This window comes from Anthonomus grandis, chromosome 3 (assembly GCF_022605725.1).
Source record: "Anthonomus grandis grandis chromosome 3, icAntGran1.3, whole genome shotgun sequence".
NCBI lineage: Eukaryota > Metazoa > Arthropoda > Insecta > Coleoptera > Curculionidae > Anthonomus > Anthonomus grandis.
Window position 1 is genome coordinate 14,397,910 of NC_065548.1, and position 23,677 is coordinate 14,421,586.

A 23,677-nucleotide genomic window follows, 5' to 3' on the forward strand; every position below is an offset into this window, starting at 1 on the left:
ACAGCCCTCTTAGTCAATTTTTGATAACTAAAACTGGCTCGTTCGGTTTACTTATAGAAAAAAAATAATTCAAGGGAGTTAAATCCAATTTCATAGAGTATAGAAGACCCTTATCCGATTTAAATGTTTGGGCAACTGAGGTTGGTGCCAATATTTGCGGATATTAGAGTATAATCTATTTGGGGACTATCATAACCCACTAGTTCTAATAAATCTAAATGCGTATTTTGTAAATGTTCGAAATAATCTACACTATCATATAGTACTCAGTATTACCAGAAATCCAATGCGAAGAGTTTTCTGCAAACAGCTTTAGTAAAAGACTATTAGTCTTCAGAAAAAAATGATGCTAATTTTGTAACTTAACTAGCCTTAATTTAGTAAGAAAGTTAATTTCCATGAAGCTTCAAAACTGTTCATAACCCGAGGAATATGCTAAGATTTTGTACAGATCTTTTAGAGACATTTCTAACAATGCCTTGCAAAAACTTTTAATTTTTAAGATTTAAACTATACTTTTCCACACATAAGAGAAGCAAACTACTATTTTTCCATGGCATGTTACATTCCCTTGTATTTTTATAAACAATACTTCCGGGACAAGGGACAGACGCGTTTCGGCCGGAAACAAAATCCTCGGCGGAATGGAAATTGAAAAGTTTCGAGCATCTTTTGTATCCCAGATGAAACCGTTGCTGTTTGCTATTCTTGCCGAGGTCTTCGCAATTTATGACCAAAGATTATATGAGTTTTCGTAGCGGATTTATCTTATTTCCGGCACAATAACTATGGATCATGGAAATTTGCTATTTTTTATAGTACGTTTTTGGGGTAAAAATAGAAGGTTAAAAAATATGCTAATTATCATGTTTTAGGGTGAAGCGAGGAGAGATGGCACACGTTTTACAAATCATAAAATATCATTACATTATATGTTTGTATATTTAAAAAAATACAAACTAAAACTAAAAACTGAAACTAGAAATCAGTCCGTCTATTCTACTCGCTAGGAGAGTTGGACATTACTTGGTAGGATAGATGAAACTTGAATTTTATAACTTTTTTTTTGTAGCACTGATTTTTGGACCACAATTTTAACAAACGTTGCTATAAGACGTGCAACTATCGTGCAGACATCTTGCATAAAGAACGCACTTGATCCAGTCGTCCTTCTTCTTCGTTTGTCGATAGTCTTTGTTACATCCAACGCATTCATTTTCCATATCACTGAAACACTCTTCTTCACTAGAAAAATCATCTTAAATCATGTCATCGGACTCTGAAGAAGAGACTACTGTGTTTTTTTCACCAATTTCCAACCGTTTAGGCTTCTTTGGTATCTTTGACTTTTTGATTAACTCTAGCACCTTACGCTTCTTTTCTTCCACCTCTTTTCTATTTCTGATATACGCCGGTGAAAATAAAACTACTTCCAGATTGGCTCAAAATTCCTTGATTCGTTGAATAAAACCCAAATACCCTATAAAAAATTTAACATAAAAATTGAAAATTTAATTTAAAAAAGGTAAAGGAGCCATATGACCTTTTTATCAAACTCAGGAATTTCACATTTTTTAACCCTCTCCAAAAATGTCGGATGTAGACTTACATTTTGACCCATTTCACGGCTTTAAAATTGTTTCTATTCGAGCCATTTAACACACAGCGAAGGTATTTCGTGAGTAAAAGGGCCATAAAAACCAGACCTTTTTTGGCGTTAAAATTAAATCCCGTCTGTATTTTCGTGCTAAACTGTTTTTCTTTTTTTTTTTCGTTGGGGCGTTAAAGCCAGCTGCTATTGACATATCTCATATATCATACAGATATAATTGGATTTTAATTACAAGTTTCAATTATTAATTATAGAGAAAGCCGAATTTAAAATGTGATAATAGGAAAGAGGAATTATGTCAAATCGCTGGCTCTGCGAAGATATATTACATGTATTTGTAGAAAGAAACTAAGGAATTATTACCAAGAAAAGCAATTTATTTCCACTACCAAACCGATTACTCTTCGTGTCGATGTCAACGAAGGAGGGTTGTACAAATACTATATTATTCTAAAGGCATTGCTATAATAAATAATGAAGCTTTGTTTCGTTGAATTGAACTCGTTGTATGTACTTAAACAGTAGAGTAACTTGAAGGTTTCATGTTCATACTAAGGTTAATTAATTAAGCATTACAAGAATAATTGACACACTTTTTTTTATCAGTTAATACACCTTTATGTATCAGTTATTTTTTACAGATTGCGCGATAAAATCAAACGGCAATCTTTTTCTACCATTAAACATTGGTAGTTTGTTGTAAGTCCTAGAGATGATGTTCAGCACATCTGTTTACAATTCATCCAGTATTAAATAGATTTTTGACTATTTCGACATTGAATTCCGCACATATTATAGACCATACTTTTTACACGACTATCAATTCATCTCCAGCGACCTTAATTCATCATTTCAAGAATGGCGGCATAGGTACTCATGCTGAAACAACGGCGGAAATTAATATTTTGGCACTGATTACAGACTGACGTTATTGCTTTATTAAAAACTATATCGCAATACAAATATTTCGTAATAGTTATTGTTAGTAAGTTTTTCCTATTGAAGGAAGCAAGGCTAACCTTAAAGTAATCTTAAAGGTCATCATTGAATTTCCCTAACCTTAAAAAATACTTGAGGAAACTGTCAACACTACCTGGAGAAAATGTTCAGCAAAAATATCTCTGTACAGATTTTTTAACGACTTTTGTATTAATGATATTATTGAATTTTGTAAAACATTTTAAGTTAATGTATTTTAAACTAATTTATTAAGTTAAAATTTGTAAGCAGCCAATCTGACATCCAAAATATCCAAAAAGTAAGTCTAAAAAACCCTTGCAGCCGTTGTTTTTTTGCCAGTCGTTAGTGGTCATGAGGACAACTTAAAATAAACCGTTCTAGCTAAATCATAGTTATACAGAAAAATTAATTGCATGAACAATAAAGATAATTAAATTCTCTACAATTTATCTTTGAGGAGTAAAGCTGTAGAACTAAAGGGGACAAGGTTAGGGGGCGTCAAAATCACCAAAATATTTTTTTTTAGCTTTGGAATTACTTTATTGTGATGAATTTGCTTTAAGATAATTTGCTTCGATATCTCACTTTTTAAAATTCGAACTTTTTTTCTATAAAAGATCCTGGATCTAGAACTAATAAAGATCCGAACTGAATCGAACAACCTATACACTCACAACCAATTTGGTTTTAGAAAATGGAGAAATGATAGTCATGCAATACTGGATTTGGTTTCTAATATTGTTGACTTACTTTACAACATGCGCTTTAACTCCCAAACAAATCCTGTTCTCTATGATGGAAGTAAATGTCCCAAATATTTTAGCTTAAGAGTAGAGATTAATTAATAAGTGATGGTGGGTCTGGGGTACAGGGAAGACTGTGGGCATGTATTTGTGGAGTGCATGTTGACGACTGTGACCTGCGTACTTGTGTATAAGTGTTATGTGTGAACGAAACATCCAGAGGTTTGTCCATTATTATTAGACCCGAAATAGGCAAGATCTGCCACATTCATACTGGTGACTTGAAAGGTGTCAAGAATAACCAAGATATTGTGTATGAAGTTTTTTACTGCTATTCCCATGAACTTGACAAATGAACCCTTTGTTTCCATTCAGAATACAGTCAAGAACTACCAAATAGAAAATGCTTTTCAAACATATGAAAAATATTTTAATGACAATTTTAATACCTAGCAAATCTAGCGTTTTTAACCTTGTACTATGTATAAATTGTTTTTCTCTTTTTTATGTATATACTAAAAACTGATACTATTGCTAGGATTAGTATTAATAGAAAAAATCTTTTTTTTTCTTCTTTTTTGAACCATTTTATTTTGTCTACTCCTAGATGTAGGCCTCAAGCAATACGTATGATTTTACTTTATTGTCGGATTTCCTCATTCCTTTTCCTGTCCTTAAAACTGATGCCAAGCATCGTTTGCTTCATAGCTCCTTGCATTACCTTTAGCTGGTTTGTGTTTTTTTTTTGTTAGTGATATGGTTTCCAGGCCATATTATGTCGCTATTAACAGTATACAAGTGTCAAAAACTTTCCTCTTATGATTTATAGGAATTTCTCTTCTTCTTATATTCCTATAAGTTTATAATTCCTTTATATTTCCTTATTTTTATTGGAATTTATCTTCCCGAAAGCCTTTTAAGTTAGTCGTACTCTTCATATTATCTTGGCTGCGTGATTTTGCTTGCCTGTCCTTCTTCATTTTTAATCCGACATTCTTCGACTCATCATTAAATTCTTCCAGCATACCACTCAGTTCTTGCATATTGCTGCTTATTAGGATGATGTCATCGGCAAATCGGAGATGTTCAAAAAGGACCCGTTAATATTTACGTCTTCAGTTATAGTTAGATGTCTACATTAAAGTGATTTAAAGGCATTTTCCAGTGCCAAGATGAATAGTTTTGGGGATAAGATATCGCCTTGATATACTCTTCTATTTATTTTGATTTCATCTGTTTGTAGATCCTCATTGATGTTATTAATATGTATCATCATTTTATGACCGCCTAAAGTTCCGCATAAAATCGATAAAAATTAGAGACATGATTTTTTGAGGAAACGCTCGGAAACGTCGATTTTTATTTTAAGTTGCGCATTATTTCACATACATTTTTGTATACAGGGTGGAACAAAAAAATTATATGACGTAATCGGTCATTTTTTTAAATGGAATGCTATATTTTTTATTGTATTTATGAAATATTGGCGAAATTCCAAGCAAGTTTCGTATAACCACCTTATCTCAAAACTCAACTGTTTCAGAAATATTTACATTTAACCAACAAGAAAACAAATAAGTACGTCTATTTACAAATTAAGGTAAAATCAAGGATAAAAATTATGTTATAAACACTGCCAATTGTTTCTACTACCATGGTTGCACTTGTAAAGAATCTCTATTTTCGAATGTCACTGTCAGTTCGAAAATTAATAGTTTTTATCAGAATAAATTATGGCTACTTTAACGGAAACCCAACGAATTGAAATTTTAATGATGCTAGGGTACGGGGATCGAGTGCGCACGAAAAGAAGTAAGTGAACTGTTTAATGCCAAATACCCAAACCATCCTATTTCTCAGTCAACAGTAGAATAGAGCACAAATTCATAACTTCAGGTCATTTTAGGGATTTGCCAAGATCAGGTCGTCCAAAAATTTCTGAAGAAACAAAATTAAACGTTCTGCTCTTCGTCGAAGAAAATCCAAACAATGCAACTTCACAAATTTCAGTTGATAATAATATAGCCGGAACGTCAGTAAGACGCATCTTAAAAGCAAATGAATACCACCCTTATAAAATTAGACTAATACACGAATTAAATGAGGACGATCCTGATCGAAGAAACCAATTTTGCGAGCATGATGAACATTTGCAATAATACCAGTCAGTTTGTGTTACGAGTTTTGTTTTCGGATGAAGCAACTTTTTGTTTAAAGGGTGTCGTAAATCAGCAAAATTGTCGGTACTGGTCAGTGTCAAATCCACACTGGGCAACTGAGGCTCATACACAGTACCGTAAATCTATTAATGTTTGGGCTAGTATCGTGGAAAATAAAGTAATAGGGCCATACTTTTTCTAAGAAAACTTAATAGGACAACGCTATTTGAATTTTCTTCAAGAAGATCTTATCCCTGCTTTGGCTGCCCTATACCCAGACGAACAAGACCCTGCTGTCCCGACAGATAATTTGCGGTTTCAGCAAGACGGCGCACCGCCACATTTCTTTCGAGATGTCCATAATTACTTGGATACAGTGTTCCCAGGAAGATGGATAGGACGAAGAGGGCCAATAGAGTGGCCGGCCAGGTCACCAGACCTAAATCCCTGCTACTATTTTGTATGGGGGTACCTGAAAAGTAAAGTTTATATTGAGAAGCCAAACAACGTAGAAGATTTGAAAAATAGAATTAGATATGAAATTAGACGTATATCACCCGAAATAATTGATAGTGTTTTACAGGAGTTTGTAAACCGTCTTGTTTTCTGCCAAGAAGTAAATGGGGATCAGTTTGAACACTTGATACATTAATAAGAGTTTTTACAGTTTATAACATTTTATTCTCCATTTTATCTTAATTTGTAAATAGATGTACTTACTTGCTTTATTGTTGGTTAAATGTAAATATTTCTGAAACAGTTGAGTTTTGAGATAAGGTGTGTTATACGAAACTTGCTTGGAATTTCGCCTATATTTCATAAATGCAATAAAAAATATAGCATTCCATTTAAAAAAATTATTGATAACGTCATATTTTTTTTGTTCCACCCTGTGTACAAAAAAATATATATGAAATAATGCGCAACTAAAAATCGACGGGTCCGACCGTTTTCTTAAAAAATCATGTCTCTAATTTTTATCGAATTTATATATAACTTTAGGCGGTCACTGTATATATTTTTTAATAGGCTTGTATAACGAAAATTTATTCTTGCATCATTTATTGCTTGGGTAAATGCCCACGTCTCAATTGAATCAAACGCGTTATGAGAGTCTATAAATGCCAGGTGGAGAGGTACACTGTGTCCCATTTTGGATGAGACTGCAGGGTATCTCTGTCATTTTTTAAGATAGAGCTTTGCGGTTTTCGCGACCCTGTATCACTTTTTTGTAAAACTTTTAAAGCCACAAACAGAAATATTCTAACTACTTTTGTTCCTGAAATACAGGGCGAAAACGAAAATGTTCACTTTTGGAGATGTTATTATTTCTCAGGCCCTGTATAAGATAGAATAAAAGTGAAAACTGCTTATAATAGATATTTTTACATAAAAGTCAGTGGCGTATTTAATTTTTTTTTCCCAATGCACTGTTTTTAAGATTGGGCACAAACTTGGTATTTTTTAAATGGAACACCCTGTATATTTTAACGTCAAATTTTTGCATTTTTTTTTCTGAATACATTGATGTATAACAACCTAATCTTTCATAAATTTTAGCTCAAAGAATTAGAAAAATCCATATTTATGTTTATTTTTTTAATAGTAGGCCATGAATTCTTTGACACATGCATAAGAAAATGTTTTGTTTATTGCATTCATGGAAACTAAGTCACAAACAGACTCAATACATATCAATAATGATGGCTGACGGTGAAAATATGGAATTCCAAAATTTTGAAAAGTATGATATTATAAAATGTTTAAACCTTTCTAACGAAAATGTCGAAGCGGCGCAGCAATTATATTTAAATAGGTAAAGCTCTAGCTTATTTTATTTTGTTACAAAATTCAAAAAATAAAAAAGATCTTATTAGGTTTCCAGAAAGACGTCAGCCATCTCGGGCTATAGTATTCCGGTTAAAATCTAATCTTTTAAATTATGGCTGCTATTCAAAACCTAGGCAACCCCATGTTGATAGAAATGAAGCTGGCGAAATTAATGTTCTAGCGTGTGTGGAAGCAAGACCCCAAATTTCCTGTAGAAAGATAGAGGAAGAGATAGGAGTTTCCAAAACAAAAGTGCAAAAAATTAAAAAAAAGCATAAATTTAAACCGTATAAGATAAATATTATTCAAGAATTGCATCCTGACGATCCGTTTAAGCGACTGGAATTTTCTAATTGGTTTTTAACCAAAACTAATGAAGATCCGGATTTTGTAAAAAAGGTAATATGGTCTGACGAATCCCATATAAGCAGTAGTGGCATATTTAATAGGCAAAATACCAGACATTGGTATCAAGAAAACCAACATATTACTTTTGAACGACAGCAACAAGGCCGATTTGGTTTTAGTGTTTCCTGTTTTGTATTGGGCACTAAAATTGTATATACAATTTTTGAGGGTAGCTTAACTGCCCAACGATATCTAAATATATTGCAAAATAATTTGCCAGAGTTGCTGGAGGACATACCTTTAGCCCAGCGACATCAAATATATTTCCAGCAAGATGGAGCGCCCGCTCATAATTCAAGGGTAGTTAGAGAATATTTAAGTGCCCATTTTGATAGACGTTGGATTGGCACACACGGGCCAATCAGATGGCCCCCGAGGTCACCGGACTTAAGTGTTTTGGACTTTTTTGTATGGTCGTACTTAAAAAATAAAATGTATGCAAATCGGCATAATAATATAAATGAACTCCGAGCGACAACTGAAGAAGCATTCATAAACTTACAAAGGCAACCCTTTATAATTTTAAATGCCTTAAGACGAATACACACTGTATGTGGTTTTTGTATAAGACAAAATGGACAGCAGTTTGAACAGTTTTATTAAATTTATATTTGTTGTTTTTTTTTTGGTTTTTGTAATTAATTTTCTAATTTGATTCTTGTAATTACTAATTAGTTTTTAATGTTAAACCTGGTCGGATATATTTTTTTTGTTTTTAACATTTTTATGTTTATATTAATATTTTAAGTTAATGTTTAAAATATAGTTAAATAAACAGGTTTAAATCACATGGCGTTTTAAAAAAGTAATAATTAAATGCATGTGTGTAAGAATTCATGGCCTACTATTAAAAACAAAAATAAATATGGATTTTTCTGATTTTTGAAGCTAAAATTTACTAAAGAATAGGTTGTGATACATCAATGTATTCAGAAAAAAAAATGCAAAAATTTGACGTTAAAATATACAGGGTGTTACAGGGAGCATTTAAAAAATACCAAGTTTGTGCCCAATCTTAAAAACAGTGCATTAGAAAAAAAAAATTAAATACGCCACTGACTTTTATGTAAAAATATCTATTACAAGCAGTTTTCATTTTTATTCTATCTTATACAGGGCCTGAGAAATAATAACATCTCCAAAAGTAAACCTTTTCGTTTTCACCCTGTATTTCAGGAACAAAAGTAGTTAGAATATTTCTGTTTGTGGCTTTAAAAGTTTTACAAAAAAGTGATACAGGGTCGCGAAAACCGCAAAGCTCTATCTTAAAAAATGACAGAGATACCCTGCAGTCTCATCCAAAATGGGACACAGTATACATTGTATTCTGTTGTTTTTCTATTCACGTTCGTATGTAGGTGGTCGATGATACTGAACCACTATCAAACCCTCATTTGCTCTACTGGTTGTTATGCGTTAAAGTTGTTGGTCAATCTTTTGGTTGGTATCTCTTTTTGCTACGCGTCTGGAATTTTGCCTTTTTGCAGATATTTATTTAATAGAATTTTCAGAGGTTTTTCAATGACGGCTCCTCCTATTTTTAGCATTTGGGATGTAATTCTATGTTTACCTGGGCTCCTATTTTAATTTCTTAAGGGCGTACAGGCCGCCCTCTGGATATCTCTGGGATGTCTTCAGAGCCCACATTGCATATAGTGACTAAAGGAGTTTTTGGATCATGTCTGATAGAGGTGTAAGGATAGGTGTAGAATTCCTTAATATGTTCGGCAATACTCCTGCTGTTATTTTATTTTGGTAATCTTGTGTTTTTCTGGAAACAATTTCGACCTTAAAATCCGCATGTTTGCATTGTCCTCTATGGCATTTTCAATAGCTTTGGTGTTATATGCTCGAATGCCTTCCCTCACTTCTTTATGGATTCTTTTGTTAAGTGCATGATATTCTGGGGAATCTCTTTTTCTTCATAAGTTTCCGTGTATCTGGAGGTATTTTTATATATATTTTGGTTTTTGATTTTACGCAAGCTTTCTTAGCTGTGATATCATTGGAGATTTTGTAGTTGAGTTCGTTGATATTCATTTTATTTAGACTATTTGCTACAAGACCAAATAAACAAAAATTAAATAAAACAGCTCTAAACTAAAAAAACATGACAATGGTACCTACATGAATTGAATCTAATCCACATATTATACAAAAAAATAAGTATAGAAAAGAAAACAACACGATAGAAGAAAAACAAAGTACTTATTAAAAACCATTCTGCTTAAGTAATAAATATTTCTTAAACTTGAAAATGTCAATGTTTAAGAGTTCCGAAGCAACCTACTAAAAAATACAGAACGCTGTGCAAAAAACTACGTTGAAATAGGATACTCTGATGGTGAGGCATCGTTAATTAGTTAGTGTCCTAATACTAACATTATTTATAGAGTTATGAAACAACAATCTTTTACTAAAAATAGCATTTTTACTTTAACAACGTTTTCCACTCTAGCTGAAAAGTTTTAAAAGCTTTTATACTCAAAAAGCAATTTGTCCAAGAGCACATCAAATCAAAAAATGCAAATTGTAATAAAATCACCCAAGTGAAATCCGTGAAATTTTATGTTGGATCAATCAACATATTTACCAATTTAAAAAATTAAATCCAGTAAGCGAGGGCCTTGGGTCTAAATTAAAATTAAATTCCAGTTTATGAGTTCTTTATATTTAGAGGACCCGACAGTCATAAACTTTCTCGGTTTTTTTCTGTACTTAGAATGTTTTTAGACAATTAATAAAAGCAGACAGAGCCGCAAAAAATTCATTTAAGACGTTCTTCGTAATTCTACTTACCATTTTAATATTTTATTAGAGATCTGAATATTCCCTTAAGATAAAGCACGCTTGTAATTTTATACTTAGACCTTGAGACGCAAACAGAACGTAAATTAAAGATATTTTAAGAAAGACGGATTTATATTAAAGACGAAAAACTAAATAAAAAATAAACAGATTATTTAATGAGCAAGCATCATTAAATAATTATTTTTAATAAATGTCAAGGAATGTATATGTACATTCATTATGATTAAAAGTTTACTTTCTGGAAGAGAAAAATGTTATTTAGTGGGCTGCATTAATATTTTGACAACAAGGACTAGAATCAGTAAACCAGAACTTTGTTTAAATTCAAAATGTAGTCAAGGGCAAGGGGGTGTTTTGTTTACAAATATAATTACCGATTCTGTGTTGCTAAATGTATACACCTTTCTATAAATATTATGTATTTTCAATAAAGATATTAGGTATATTAGTTTCCGATATAGCAACACTATCCCTTTAAAGAAGTCGCACCCTGTATATATTATCTGATGCGATATAAAATAAGTGATGTAAAACTGATATTTGTTTAATACAATAAAATTATGAAAAATGTTAAAAATTTGTATCCTAAAAAATCAATTATTAAGAAATCTATTAAATATCTAATTGACATAAAAATGCTTCTTACCTTTAGTCTAATGAACTATGTGATAAAACACATAAATAGTTTATAAACTTACTCTATTATTAATAAATATGATTTGACGACGTCACTGGTAGTGATTCCTTGTGTCCCCGCCATTAAGAATGGGATCGAGCGGCGTTGCCATGTCATTACCTTTTTCTAAAATACACTATCTACATTCATTTAACGTTGAATATAGACTTTGTTAAAGTATACAGGGTGATTCAAAAGTAAGCGGCATTCTTTCAGGGGCGTAATCCTTGTATGAAAATAAAGCAAAAAGTGCATATTAATATGGGTCCGAAATTGCTTCCTAAGGGAGCTACGCCCCTTTGAATAGGACCCCTTGAAGACAATTTTTTCTCTATAACTTTAAAACCCTTTAGAATTAAATTTTGAAAATTGGTGTACTGCATAAACATTTCGTTGTGAATAAGATTCTAAATTCAATTTTTAAAAATTTTATTCAGGTGCGTCACATGCGGGGGTTGGTAAGGGCAAAAAAATCCCTTTTTCTTTTACTCTTTAGGTTATTGTGATTTTGTTTGAAAATTATAAAATTTTAGAGTCTTATACGTAAAAAAGGTACTCTTAGTTCAATTCGATAGAGCGTACCATTTACGAGAAAAGCGACTTTGAAAATGTTCTGATCGCGTATGTTTATTGATGAAAATTAATTCGCATTACGATCGACAAAAAAGACACTTTTTACTCACATTTTATTTAACAATTTATAGAAAGTGTTCAAAATTATTACCATTCGCGTCACGGCAAGCTCTTAATCTTTTTATTAGATTATGGTTCACACGTGGTAGAATTCTTGGATTGTTTTTAATTGTCTGAACTCCTTCCTCTATTCTTTGCCTGAGAACATCAATATTGGGTATAGGGCGGGAATAAACTAGTTGTTTTAGTTGTTTTAGGGTTTAGGTCAGGAGACCGTGGTGGCCATGGCACTGGACCTCCATGACCTATCCAGCGGTTTTGATAGGCATCATTTAAATGTTCTCTAGCGAGAATGCTAAAATGTGGAGCACCATCGTGCATAAACCACATTTGTGCTCGTAATTGAAGTGGTAGATTATTCCCGCCCACACATTTAAACTACACTGCTGCTGATGTGCCTTCTGTACCGTAGCAGGTGGTTGTTGTGGAAATTGAAAATTCCGTTTCTTGTGAAGTAAATAAAATTTTGTTCTCAAAATTTTCAAAAGCAACGCGGTTTTCTTCTAGCCAATTACAGAAGTGTACACGAGGAAGGAAATCTCGCTCTTCCAAAGCCTGAACCCGTTGAATATGATAAGGGTAGAGTAACATATTGTGCAAAATTCTCCATACGGTTGACTGAGAGGACCCTTCTTGATTTGCGATAATGCGAGTGCTCAAAGATGGATCTTCTTCAATACGATCTAGCATGCGTTCTTCTAATGCTAGGCTTCTGGCATTTCTTGGTCGCCCAACAACTTCCTGTCTTTGAAATGTTCCTTAAGTAAAATTTAAGTAGATATTATGTGATATTACCCTTATTTTTGAATTTACCTGTTTCCCTTAAATTACGATCTACTCTTGCGAAAACCGTACGGTGTGGCACTCGTCGATTAGGAAATGCCTCATGATACAATCGCCTTGCTTCAACACAATTACCAAATGCTCTTCCAAACATAATGTGAATATCAGCTTGTTCTTGATATGTAAAATCCATGTTTGCTTTTTAAACTTAAAAACACAAAGTACCCCTTCTTATTAATAATAAATAGTAATTTGTAAAACACTCTATGAAACTAATTTTACTTTGACAAAGTAAATTGTATTTTACAATGACATTTATCAGTCATTTAAATGCCAAAAACCAAAAAACAACCGCCAACTTCTAAATGCGTATCCAGTAATTTTATTATGTATTAAGCATACGCAATCAGAAAATTTTCAAAGTCGATTTTCTCGTAAATGGTACGCTCTATCGAATTGAACTAAGAGTACCTTTTTTACGTATAAGACTCTACAAACAAAATCACAATGACCTAAAGAGTAAAAGAAAAAGGGATGTTTTACCCTTACCAACCCCTGCATGTTACGCACCTGAATAAAATTTAAAAAATTTAAATTTAGAATCTTATTCACAACAAAATGCTTATGCAGTACACCAATTTTCAAAATTTAATTCTAAAGGGTTTTAAAGTTATAGAGAAAAAATTGTCTTCAAGGGGTCCTATTCAAAGGGGCGTAGCTCCCTTAGGAAGCAATTTCGAACCCATAATAATAAGAACTTTTTGCCTTATTTTCATACAAGGATTACGCCCCTGAAAGGATGCCGCTTACTTTTAAATCACCCTGTATAAAGAGTATCTTCTCATAGTTTATTAAAAAAAAATGTTTGATATTTTATTGAGGAAGAACAGTAGTATTGTTTTGTGTCTGTCAATATAAGTGGCAAGTTTTTATGATATTATAAAGTGTTTTTTTTTGCAATTTCTACGTAAGCATTTGGCATCATTGCATCTTACTTCTAGCCTTTCAATGTTCTAAGAAATTTTTTTAAATAATTCTGAGGGAAAAATATGGACTCACTTACAAATGCAATCAGAATGATGCTGGACTTATCTAGGTGGGAAACTGGATCTTGACGCTAAATAAATAAACATATTTTTTATATTGTGCCGCCAAGGCATCATGAATAAAGCATAAATGACTAACATTTCCACTCAAAAGAGTTATAAAATAAAGAAATAATTTGGTAGTATAAAACCCAACGAGACACAATATATCTTAAAAGCTTTTCTAATTTCTATTGTCAATAGCAGTTTAGGTTTTTTACTCTTTTCGTATTGATGTAATACTTGTATCTTCAGGAAAATCAGGATTGTGTCAGGTATATGCCAAAAGAGGAATTAATAATGTTTTTTTTTATACAATAAAATGAGCTGTGTACACATCCATCCTAGATAAAGGAATTCTAGAATATTTTTGAGATTTTTTAAAAATAAGCATTTTAAATAAAAACTTTTTATTTTTAGCATATCTTATATCTATTGACTTATTATTTTACCGCTTTATTTTCTTAAAAAAATTAGTAATAATTGTTTATTTTTGACGCCTAGAAAAATCAAGATTTTAAAAAAGGATAAAAATTATAAAACCTTTAAATTTAATTTACTACAATAGATACTCTATTTATTTTTAAATATTAATAAAAATTCGTATATTTCACTGCTAAAATATGCCGAGTGTAAACTCATTCAAACATGGGAATTTACCATTTTGTATTAAATTAATCGTTTTCTATCCCTGAAAACACTGCACACTGAATCTTTCACTATTTCGTCTGCGCATCTCATCGGCCACTTGAATATGGTTGAGTTGTACTATATACATTTTTTTAAACCGGGACATGTACAGCTTAATAATGTATATAGATTTTTACATATTCGATTGTTTCTTAAAAGACTTAAGTGACATTTTCATATTTTGAGAAAGACAAGAAAATGTGTTTAAAGCCCCTTTTAAAGTGTTTAATTTTTTAATTATGGTTTAATTATAGGTGTAAATATTGAGAGTGTATGTTGTATTCCCTAACTATTTATTAGTCCTCTTCTTCTAATCAATAAGAACTAATTACTAATAGTAATAAGAAATGCTCATTGTAAATCTTTGGCATCATTAAAACAAAGACACAATATTCATTTAATAATTGTCTTGATAATTCCTATATATTTGGATAATATAAAAATTTTTAAAGATTGTATATAGGTTGTTAAATTAATTTAAGAAAGCTATAATGTACACAGATATATGCATTGACTGATAGAGTTTTAATCATAAATTTATTTAAGATTTGGTGTGTGCTTTTTGGGAAAATACTGTTGAGTATATGATTCAATTATTATTTAGAATTTGCATGCTATTGGAGTTCCCTATACTTACCCGTATAGTGATTTATGCTGACCCAATAATACTCCCTATTTATATTTCGGATACTGTATTTTAATTTATAGAACGTATTCTTTCAGCTATTTCAATAAATAACATCCTTTTTTTCAATATTAAACCACTCATTCTAGCTTATAATCAAAATTCGATTCAATCCGTTTAAAAAATGTAAAGTTAATAGTTTCTTATAAAATAAAGCATTCACCAACACGAGATATAAATTAGAATTTGCACAATTATATATTTTATGAAATAAAATAAGTTTAATAAACTAAGATAATGAAAAGATGTAAGTTTAATATTAATAAACTGTTGATGAAAGGCAAATAAAGCTCTTTCTTTGGGTTACTCTATAAGTACAGTGTGTCCCAGGATGAGCGAATTTATACGTAAAAATGACGAAAAATTTTGGGGTTGAAATTTGACTGTTTGGCATCCAGCCCTGCTTGATTAAAAAATAAAATTTAGCATATTTTTATTTTTTTTTAAATCAAGCATGCCTTGCTACGAGCATTTTTAAAATTTTATGAGTAGGTAAAGTAGTATTTCTAGGCAAGATGTAAAAAAAGTTTATGAAAAAAAGTTGTTTGGAATGCAATATTATGTCCGAATACCGAATTTCATAACCAAAGGCCTACTTTGATTTCTACGTTTAAATAATTTATTAATTATTTATTCTCTCTTTATTAAAAGTTTAAACAAAAATTAAATAAATGTTAATAGTTAAAATAGTGAAAATTATTGCCCTTGGACTAATTCTGTTTACGATCGGTACGAATTTTTTGCTCGTGAAATGCATGCCCCTTATTATATTGGACTCTTTTTTACCGAATTTATGAGTTTTTGTCGAACTTTTTAAAATATAAACATTCTCAATTAAATGACGCAGCTAAATGACCACTATAAAACATTGTCACTGTCAAAGTTATGTACAAAAAACGTACTTATATCATCTTATTGCAAAGTTATCGGCGGTGCTGAACATAAGCAAATCTGAATTACAAAGAACTTTTAGCCATTATCATGCCAACAATATTAAAGCACTCAAACTAAGGTACTTGCATACTTTAGAAGAGGGGGATGAAGCGCACCGTTTATTATTTTCTACTTGATTAGCGATAAAAAAAATATTCGCGGAAAAATCTACTTTCACGACAAATGGTGTAATTTCATCCCGAAATTGTCGATTTTGGTTGAATGAAACGCCAAAATTTGTAATCCATGGCAACAGGAAATCTTTTTAACGTTAGTGGCGCCATATCTTATCATTTAGGTATTATTGGACCATACTTTATTGAATGATCTCTTAATCAAGAAACATATCTTCAAATTTTGGAATAATTTTTTGAAGAATACTTAGAACCTTTACCAGTTGATCAAAGAATAAATCTTTTATTTTCAGCGCACTCCACTATTTGAGTAGCAGAATGGTTGAATAAAACTTTTCCGAATGGATGAATTGGAAGGCGCAACCCAATTGAGTGGCCGCCAAGGTCACCTGATTTAACCATTTCTGATTCCTATTATGGGACCGGTTCAAGCAAATTGTTTATTCCGAGCTATTACCAAATGACAGGAAACTAAAATAAAGAAAATAAAAAAAAATAATTAAAATAAAAGAATTACTAAAACAAAAAATTTGAAACGCTTGTAATTCAATTTCCATTGAAGAAATTAGAAATTCTTTTAAAATGTTTAGGAAAGATATTGAAAAATATTTTGACATCGAATAAATTTAAAATAAGAAAATAAAATTAAATTTTCTTGTTAAATTAAACGTACTTAGAATTTTTGAGGATGGTTTGTAACTCTTAGATCAGTGATTTAACTATTAGATAAATAAATTAGTTAGTTTTTCTCTAATAATTAAATATGAATAAAAAAATTAATTGGTACATAAAATGTAAAAATCAAAGTAGGCCTATGGTTATGAAATTTGGTACTCAGGCATAATTTTGCATTCTAAACAACTTTTTCTTATAAACTTTTTTTATATCTGGCCTAAAAATACTACTTTACCAACTCATAAAATTTAAAAAATGTTCGTATCAAGGGATGCTTGATTTAAACAAAATAAATATATGCAAAATTTTATTTTTTAATCAAGCAGGGCTGGGTGCCAAACTTTCAAATTCAACTAAAAAATTTTTTGTCGTTTTTACATATAAATTCGCTCATCCTGGGACACACAGTATATCTAGTAAGTCATTTTAAAAACCTTTTAAAGACACTCTATATTGGATAACATGAAATTCGAAGGTCAACACTGAATGTTAAATGTTACCCCGTCAGTAGTGGTTTCAGCCCTGTTCAAATCAGTGCTTTGAATGGTTTAATTAATGTTAACGGAATATAATAGATATGGGCCGAGATAAATCAATGGCATATGTTTACCTGGCTAAAAGACAATACACTCTTTGAATGCCAAAATTAATTTATGTAAGCAAGACTATCATTTTATCTGACATTTAGTAAAATTACATAAAAAAAAAGTAGTGGCAGTCTCAAATATAAATTTAACCCAACAAGAAGAATTGAACAAAACAGTGTATAAAAATCTTTTACTCGAATAATAAATAAGGGAAAACTTCATATTTAATCCTTATCAAATCCGTCTACTCCTTTGTTCAAACGTTGCAATATGTCTTGCAAGTGCAGAAGCAATTTGTTGTGGTTAGTGTCGAAACTGTCAGCGTTAATTTGCCTAACAATTTGTATATCGACCGAATTTAGCCCGGCCATCAATTTTGCCCCGTAAAAGTTGCTATACCTTACATTTTAAAATGAAATTTACACGGCGTCAAAATTCCAGAAGTTTTCCACAATCTTGCCAAAAATGCAGCATTTGTTTTGAGTTTGAAAGTTTTATTAGGCCATAAATTTTGCCCAGTTATTGTAAGCTATATATTTATATCACATTTTCTCAGCGTATAATATTCGAATTGTTATTTAGATTTACTGTCATGTAGTACAAGTTGCGTTAAAATATATTTTTTAATTGCTTCCACTTTTATTTAAAAACAAAATAAATACTTTAATTGCTTTTTTTTGTAAACAGAATTTAATTTAAATTAAGATGAATATATCTATATCTCATATTTCGCACTTACCCTAATTTTATGAGTCTACACGATTTGTATCTGGAAAAAAGAAAAATCATTATTTATATGGTGTAACTTATATATAAAGTTTCTGCATCAAATTAAATAAATAATATTTTCATCTGTTTTATGTTCAAAAATCATAATTTTTTGAGAGGTATCATCATGTTTCTAAGGGAAAAATTTAACAAGAACAATCATTTCGAATGATTTGGATTGACAAGGACAAGTAATATATTGTAACAAAATTCGGGAACACACGTAAGTAGAACCCTAAAGAAACCCTACGAATCAACTTTAACTACAGAATACTAATAAAATTGTACAAAAACTAGGAGAATAATTAACGTATTTACATTTTCATAATACTGCTCTCCTCTCAAGTTTGATCGTCCCGATCAAACATGGGACCACCTGAGTCATGATAGGGCGCTAGCCGGACGATGTTTACAATTTTCATCTTCGCTGTCGGATGTCGCTGGATACGGTACACCACGTCGTTGATTCTGGTGACCACATTGAATGGACCTTCCCAATCCTTCTGGAGCTTTGGTGACTTGCCCTTCGTCCTCCGCGGATTGTATAACCAGACTTTATCCCCAGGATTAAAACCAGTAGAATAACGTGATTTCATTCTGTTACTTTCTAGATAAAGTTTATCCCGTGCTTGTTCGTGAACAATTTGTAAACGCTCTTGTAAATGGTCGAAGTACTCCTCAAGGGTTTCAGACTTATGGGGTCTTCCAGTAATAATGTCCAAAGGTAAACGAAGTTCATCACCGTAGACAACTTTTGCCGGGCTCTTTCCAGTTGACTTGTGAATAGAAGAACGATATGCCAATAGGAATGGTTGTATACAGGTATCCCAGTCGGTTTGCTTAGAGTTTACCACCATCCTCAAATAGGTTTCAAATGTGCGGTTAAATCTTTCAACCATTCCATCAGACTGAGGGTGTAGTGGGGTTGTACGGGTCTTATTGATTCCCAGCAACTGGCATACTTGTTGGAATATTTGTGACTCAAAGTTCCTTCCTTGGTCTGAATGTATCTCTCTGGGTACACCAAATCGACAAATCCAGTTCTGGAACAGCACTTCAGCTACTGTCGTTGCTTCTTGGTTTGGAAGCGGATAAACCTCGGGCCACTTACTAAAGTAATCCATAGCAACAAGAGCATATCGGTTTCCGGAGCTACTAGTAGGAAAGGGTCCTCCTACGTCTATGGCAATTCGTTCAAAGGGTGCACCAACAAGATACTGCATCATCTTTCCTCTTGTCCGGGTTCTTGGGCCCTTGCTTGACGAACACTGCTCACACTGTCGGCACCAGCGTTTAACATCTTGATGACTGTTCAGCCAGTAAAACCGTTCTCTCATTTTTGCCAAGGTCTTACTAACTCCGAAATGTCCTCCGCCGACACCGCCATGAACAGCTTCAAGAACTTCCGGAATCCGTTTTCGAGGAAGGACTGTCAGATATGTCTTTTCTTCGTTATCCCAGCGATTTCCCCTAGCAGCGGCCTCAAATTGATTCAAATAGGTACTCCATGCTTCTTTGCCGTCGAATTTAATTTCATTATTGTTTGCATTCCAGGATCGGGATGAAGAGGAGTCCGTTTTACTTTCATCTCTAGTTCTTGGATCTTTTTTTGTACTTGCCCCAATTCTTCTTCTACCGTTGCTTCAAAGTTAGTTATTAATTGTTTCTGATTCTTCTCCAGATCTTCTTTAAGTTGTAAAACTCGTTCCTCTTGTTTTCTGTCTCGTTCCTCCTGCTCCTTTTTAAGATTATCTTTTAAATTAAGTAAGCCATCTTTCATGGTTCGAATCAGGTCTTCATTTTCTTTCTTTAGGTCATCTTTCATGGTCCTTATCAGGTCTTCATTTTCTTTCTTCAGGTCAGATTTAATTGTCTTTAGTAAATCTTCCTGTTTCTTGTCTCGCTCTTCTTGTTTGCGGTCTCGTTCTTCTTGTTCTACTTTTTGCTCTTCAAACTTCCTTAATAGCAGCTCCATCAATTTCTCAGTCTCCATCTTGGCCTGACTTCTTCTTAAAGGCATCCACTAAAATGAGCTTCCAAATATCCTTTACTTCTGACACCAATTGTAAAAAAATTCGGGAACACACTTTTATTGTCAACGTCAAAAGCACTAACCTAACTCGCCTTGACTGTCGTTTAATTGTTTCCAAGGTAAAAACTAACAAAACAATTAAAACTGAATTAATTGTCACCAAGCGCGTCCTTTTTAAAACCCGATGGAACAGTTTCGAAATATTTAGAATTATCTTCATTGTTTTTGCCCAAAGAGACCAATAATTTTAGGAGAATACTGACAGTCAAAGCAAGCAAGTATACAAATTCTAGAAAATTAGAACTACAGGGATTTACAATAATATAACCTTAATAACCTAAATTGGGGCCAAAATGGGGCTCTCGAACAAGATGAAGTACTTAAAAACTAAACACTATAGACGAAAATAATAAACCAAACGTAAGTAGAACCCTAAAGAAACCCTACGAATCAACTTTAGCTACAGAATACTAATAAAATTGCACAAAAACTAGGAGAATAATTAACGTTAATTTTTAATTTAATTGCTTTCCTTAACTTTACTGTTCTTCGTAATCACTAAATCCTAATTGGGAATCAACATAAACACCCAGGGTGCAAGTTCGACGAATTGTAACTCAGTGTTGTGTGTGTTCATGTTATATGCAAATTTATATTTCAAAGATATTTTATTATTTTTTAAAATTTTAGTTTTTTTTAATTACTTTTATGAGGAAGCTTGCATATTAGTTTCATATGCTCCGTGGGAGTACACTTTCAGATTTTTTTTGATCAAAAGAAAAAGCCGATGAAGGACTTCTAAACTAAATTTAAACTAGTCGTCGATATTTTAATTTGCTACGGTGTAATCAAATTCCTGCCAGAAAAGGGAATATTCACCTCTTCTTTTCCCTGAGTGTTACAAGGAACATTGATTAGTTATTCTCTATTTAAGCCGCGTTTATATTATAAACCAAAGGACTTTTCCTCAAAAAGGAAGGTAAAATTTATAATAGGTAATTAAAAAGCTACAAAGCAAGTTAAGGGCTGCTACCAAAAATGGTATAATAAATATTTAAGACAATAATTGCCTCAGAGAACGACAATAAAATGTATTTTTTTACGTAAGAGAATTCATGTAAGTAGTTTCATTTTATGCCCATAGTATTAGCAGATCTTAGAGTAATAAAATTATCTGGAACAAATGAGCTTATCTGTAAATATTTTCTGCGATTTCTCTAAAGCTTGCGACTGTGTAAATCATAATATTAACGGATTCACAAGAATTTAAGCAGAAGTCAGCTTGTAAGAGTTGTTAAAAAGGTCTTCTTACAAGCCAATAAAATGGTCGTCAATGTCCAGTTCTAGGACATTGAGGGTTTTTACTGTTTACAAATGATATCGCTAGTCTAGATATTTTTGAGATTGTACAAGAAATTGATATGAAATTGAAATGATGTTGGAGCAATCTGGATATTAAGGCACTTTATAGAACTGTAACAAATGATCTAGTCACCCTTAAATTTTATGAGATTCTTATTTTCCTTGCTCTAACGTATCTGAAATTACGCATATCATATTAAAAATAAATTGGAATCTTTTTTATTTTAGGATCCATTAAAAACAAGTCCTTAAAATAGAACTTGCACATCGATGCTTTATACAAAGAATCGATCTTTGCATATTTTAATCTTAGATCGGTTTCCAGGAAGTTAAACTTGGCAACGTCTAGACTAGTCCATTACACCCTCTTTGAGTTGCATCTCCGATACGCCCTTCCATTATGGGTAATGTATTGTACGGCTCAAATTGAGCGTATATTTAAACTACAAAAGAGAGCTGTTCGTTATTCACTGAGATTAAATAGTAGGACACAATGAAAAATTTAAATCAAATTTTATAGTAAGCATTCATAATTCCAATATTAATTTATTTACTAATTTATATATCGATAAAATTCTGCATAGCTATAAAGTTTGTTTGATAAAATCTATCGTGCCATACCGTGCTGTTTTATAATACATTTTAAAATCTAATTTGCACGACGTCACAGCGTCGAAGTTTTCCGGGATATTTCCTAAAATGCAGTATTGGCTTTGAGTTTGAAAGTTTTGCTAAGCGCTGAATTTTACCCTGTTAACGTTGCTATATTTATGGTTCTATAATTCGCTCGCTTCTGGATATTTACCAGCCGACTGACTTCATTAAATACAAGGTCGATTTGATTTTCTTCCGCGATATCGTTTATTTTTAGTTTTTGTAATTAGTGAATTATCTCCTAAACGCTTAAGTCCTAAGACAATTTAATGAAATAAATAGAAGTTTCTAAGTATTTATTCAACTTGGTTTTGTATTAGTTATTGTTTCAATCTTAATTTTAAAATATGGAATACGGCAATAAAAATGGATACTAGAACTGCTGGTATATATGAGGAAAATTGACCGGGTTTAATATAATTTGTGATACTGACCAAAGTCATTTAAACGCCTTACCATTGATTCCATTAAGAAGATCGAATCAACAAATGTTGTCGAATGCATTTAAATATAAAAGTAGCAAAGACAATCTTACTCACAATCAGAACACTAAAATGTAAATATAATAATAATATCATACTTTTAATAAAATTATTAAACTACTCTTTCAATCTCCTTTTATTCTCAATTTTACCTCTTTATGACTTTTCAGGTGATAAATATGATAACTACTTTCCAGTATACCATAATTGACATGGCTGAAGTATACAAATTAATTATTTATGAATATGGGCATTTCTCGCTAAGCTCGTACAGCATTTGTATGGGTCCTCCCATACAAATGCTGTCCTGGTAAGCATTTTTAACATTCGCCAAAAAACTGTTAACTATTTCGAAGAAAATTACCTATTATTTTAGTTCCATAAGGAGGCCCACTGAATTTATACAAATTTTCCGAGTTATTAGCGATTTTCCAAAAAAATATGACAGGGGACTGTTTGAGGCCTGTTTTAACTGTGACAGGGGGCTGTTTACAAAAAAATCAACATAAAGTCTTATTATTGTAATATTAATCATTAAATGCTTTAAGCAGTATATTGGAATACTTTCTAATAATAATATAATTATTAGAACAGTCTTTTATATCTCAAATATAGGCATAATATTTTTACTGAGATCTCCAATCAAATCCTAAGGATTTTTCTAAATCAAATAATGTACATAAAGATAATAATGAATTTAACATTTTAAGAAGTTAGCACTCGAAAATGTCTAATTGAGTAGGAAACTGATAAAATATTCTCTTTCCCTTTAAAATCAGGTTAGGGTTATCCAACTTTTGGACAACTTGATCAAATGACACTTCTGCAATATCATTATCATCTGATCTAAAGATCTGTACTTTTTGGTCACAAATCTTGAGGAAAGTTATACGTAAGTCATTTTCATCATCATCA

The 23,677-nt window shown here is 31.8% G+C and overlaps 1 protein-coding gene across 2 annotated transcripts in view; it reads right to left on the reverse strand.

The window, feature by feature from the left end:
- Nucleotides 1–18,806, reverse strand: part of LOC126733848 (uncharacterized) — a 72,052-nt gene extending 53,246 nt beyond the window's left edge. Inside the window, exons 1-2 of one of the 2 annotated variants that reach the window (XM_050437272.1) lie at nt 18,551–18,806; nt 18,204–18,233 (exon numbers count right to left, since the gene is read on the reverse strand). In XM_050437272.1, coding sequence (XP_050293229.1) covers nt 18,204–18,233; nt 18,551–18,558 — 38 coding nt within the window. In that variant the 5' untranslated portion in view covers nt 18,559–18,806. The remainder of the gene's footprint in view (nt 1–18,203; nt 18,234–18,550) is intronic. The other variant, XM_050437273.1, reaches the window with a different exon arrangement.
- Between the last annotated feature and the right edge of the window lie 4,871 nt (nt 18,807–23,677).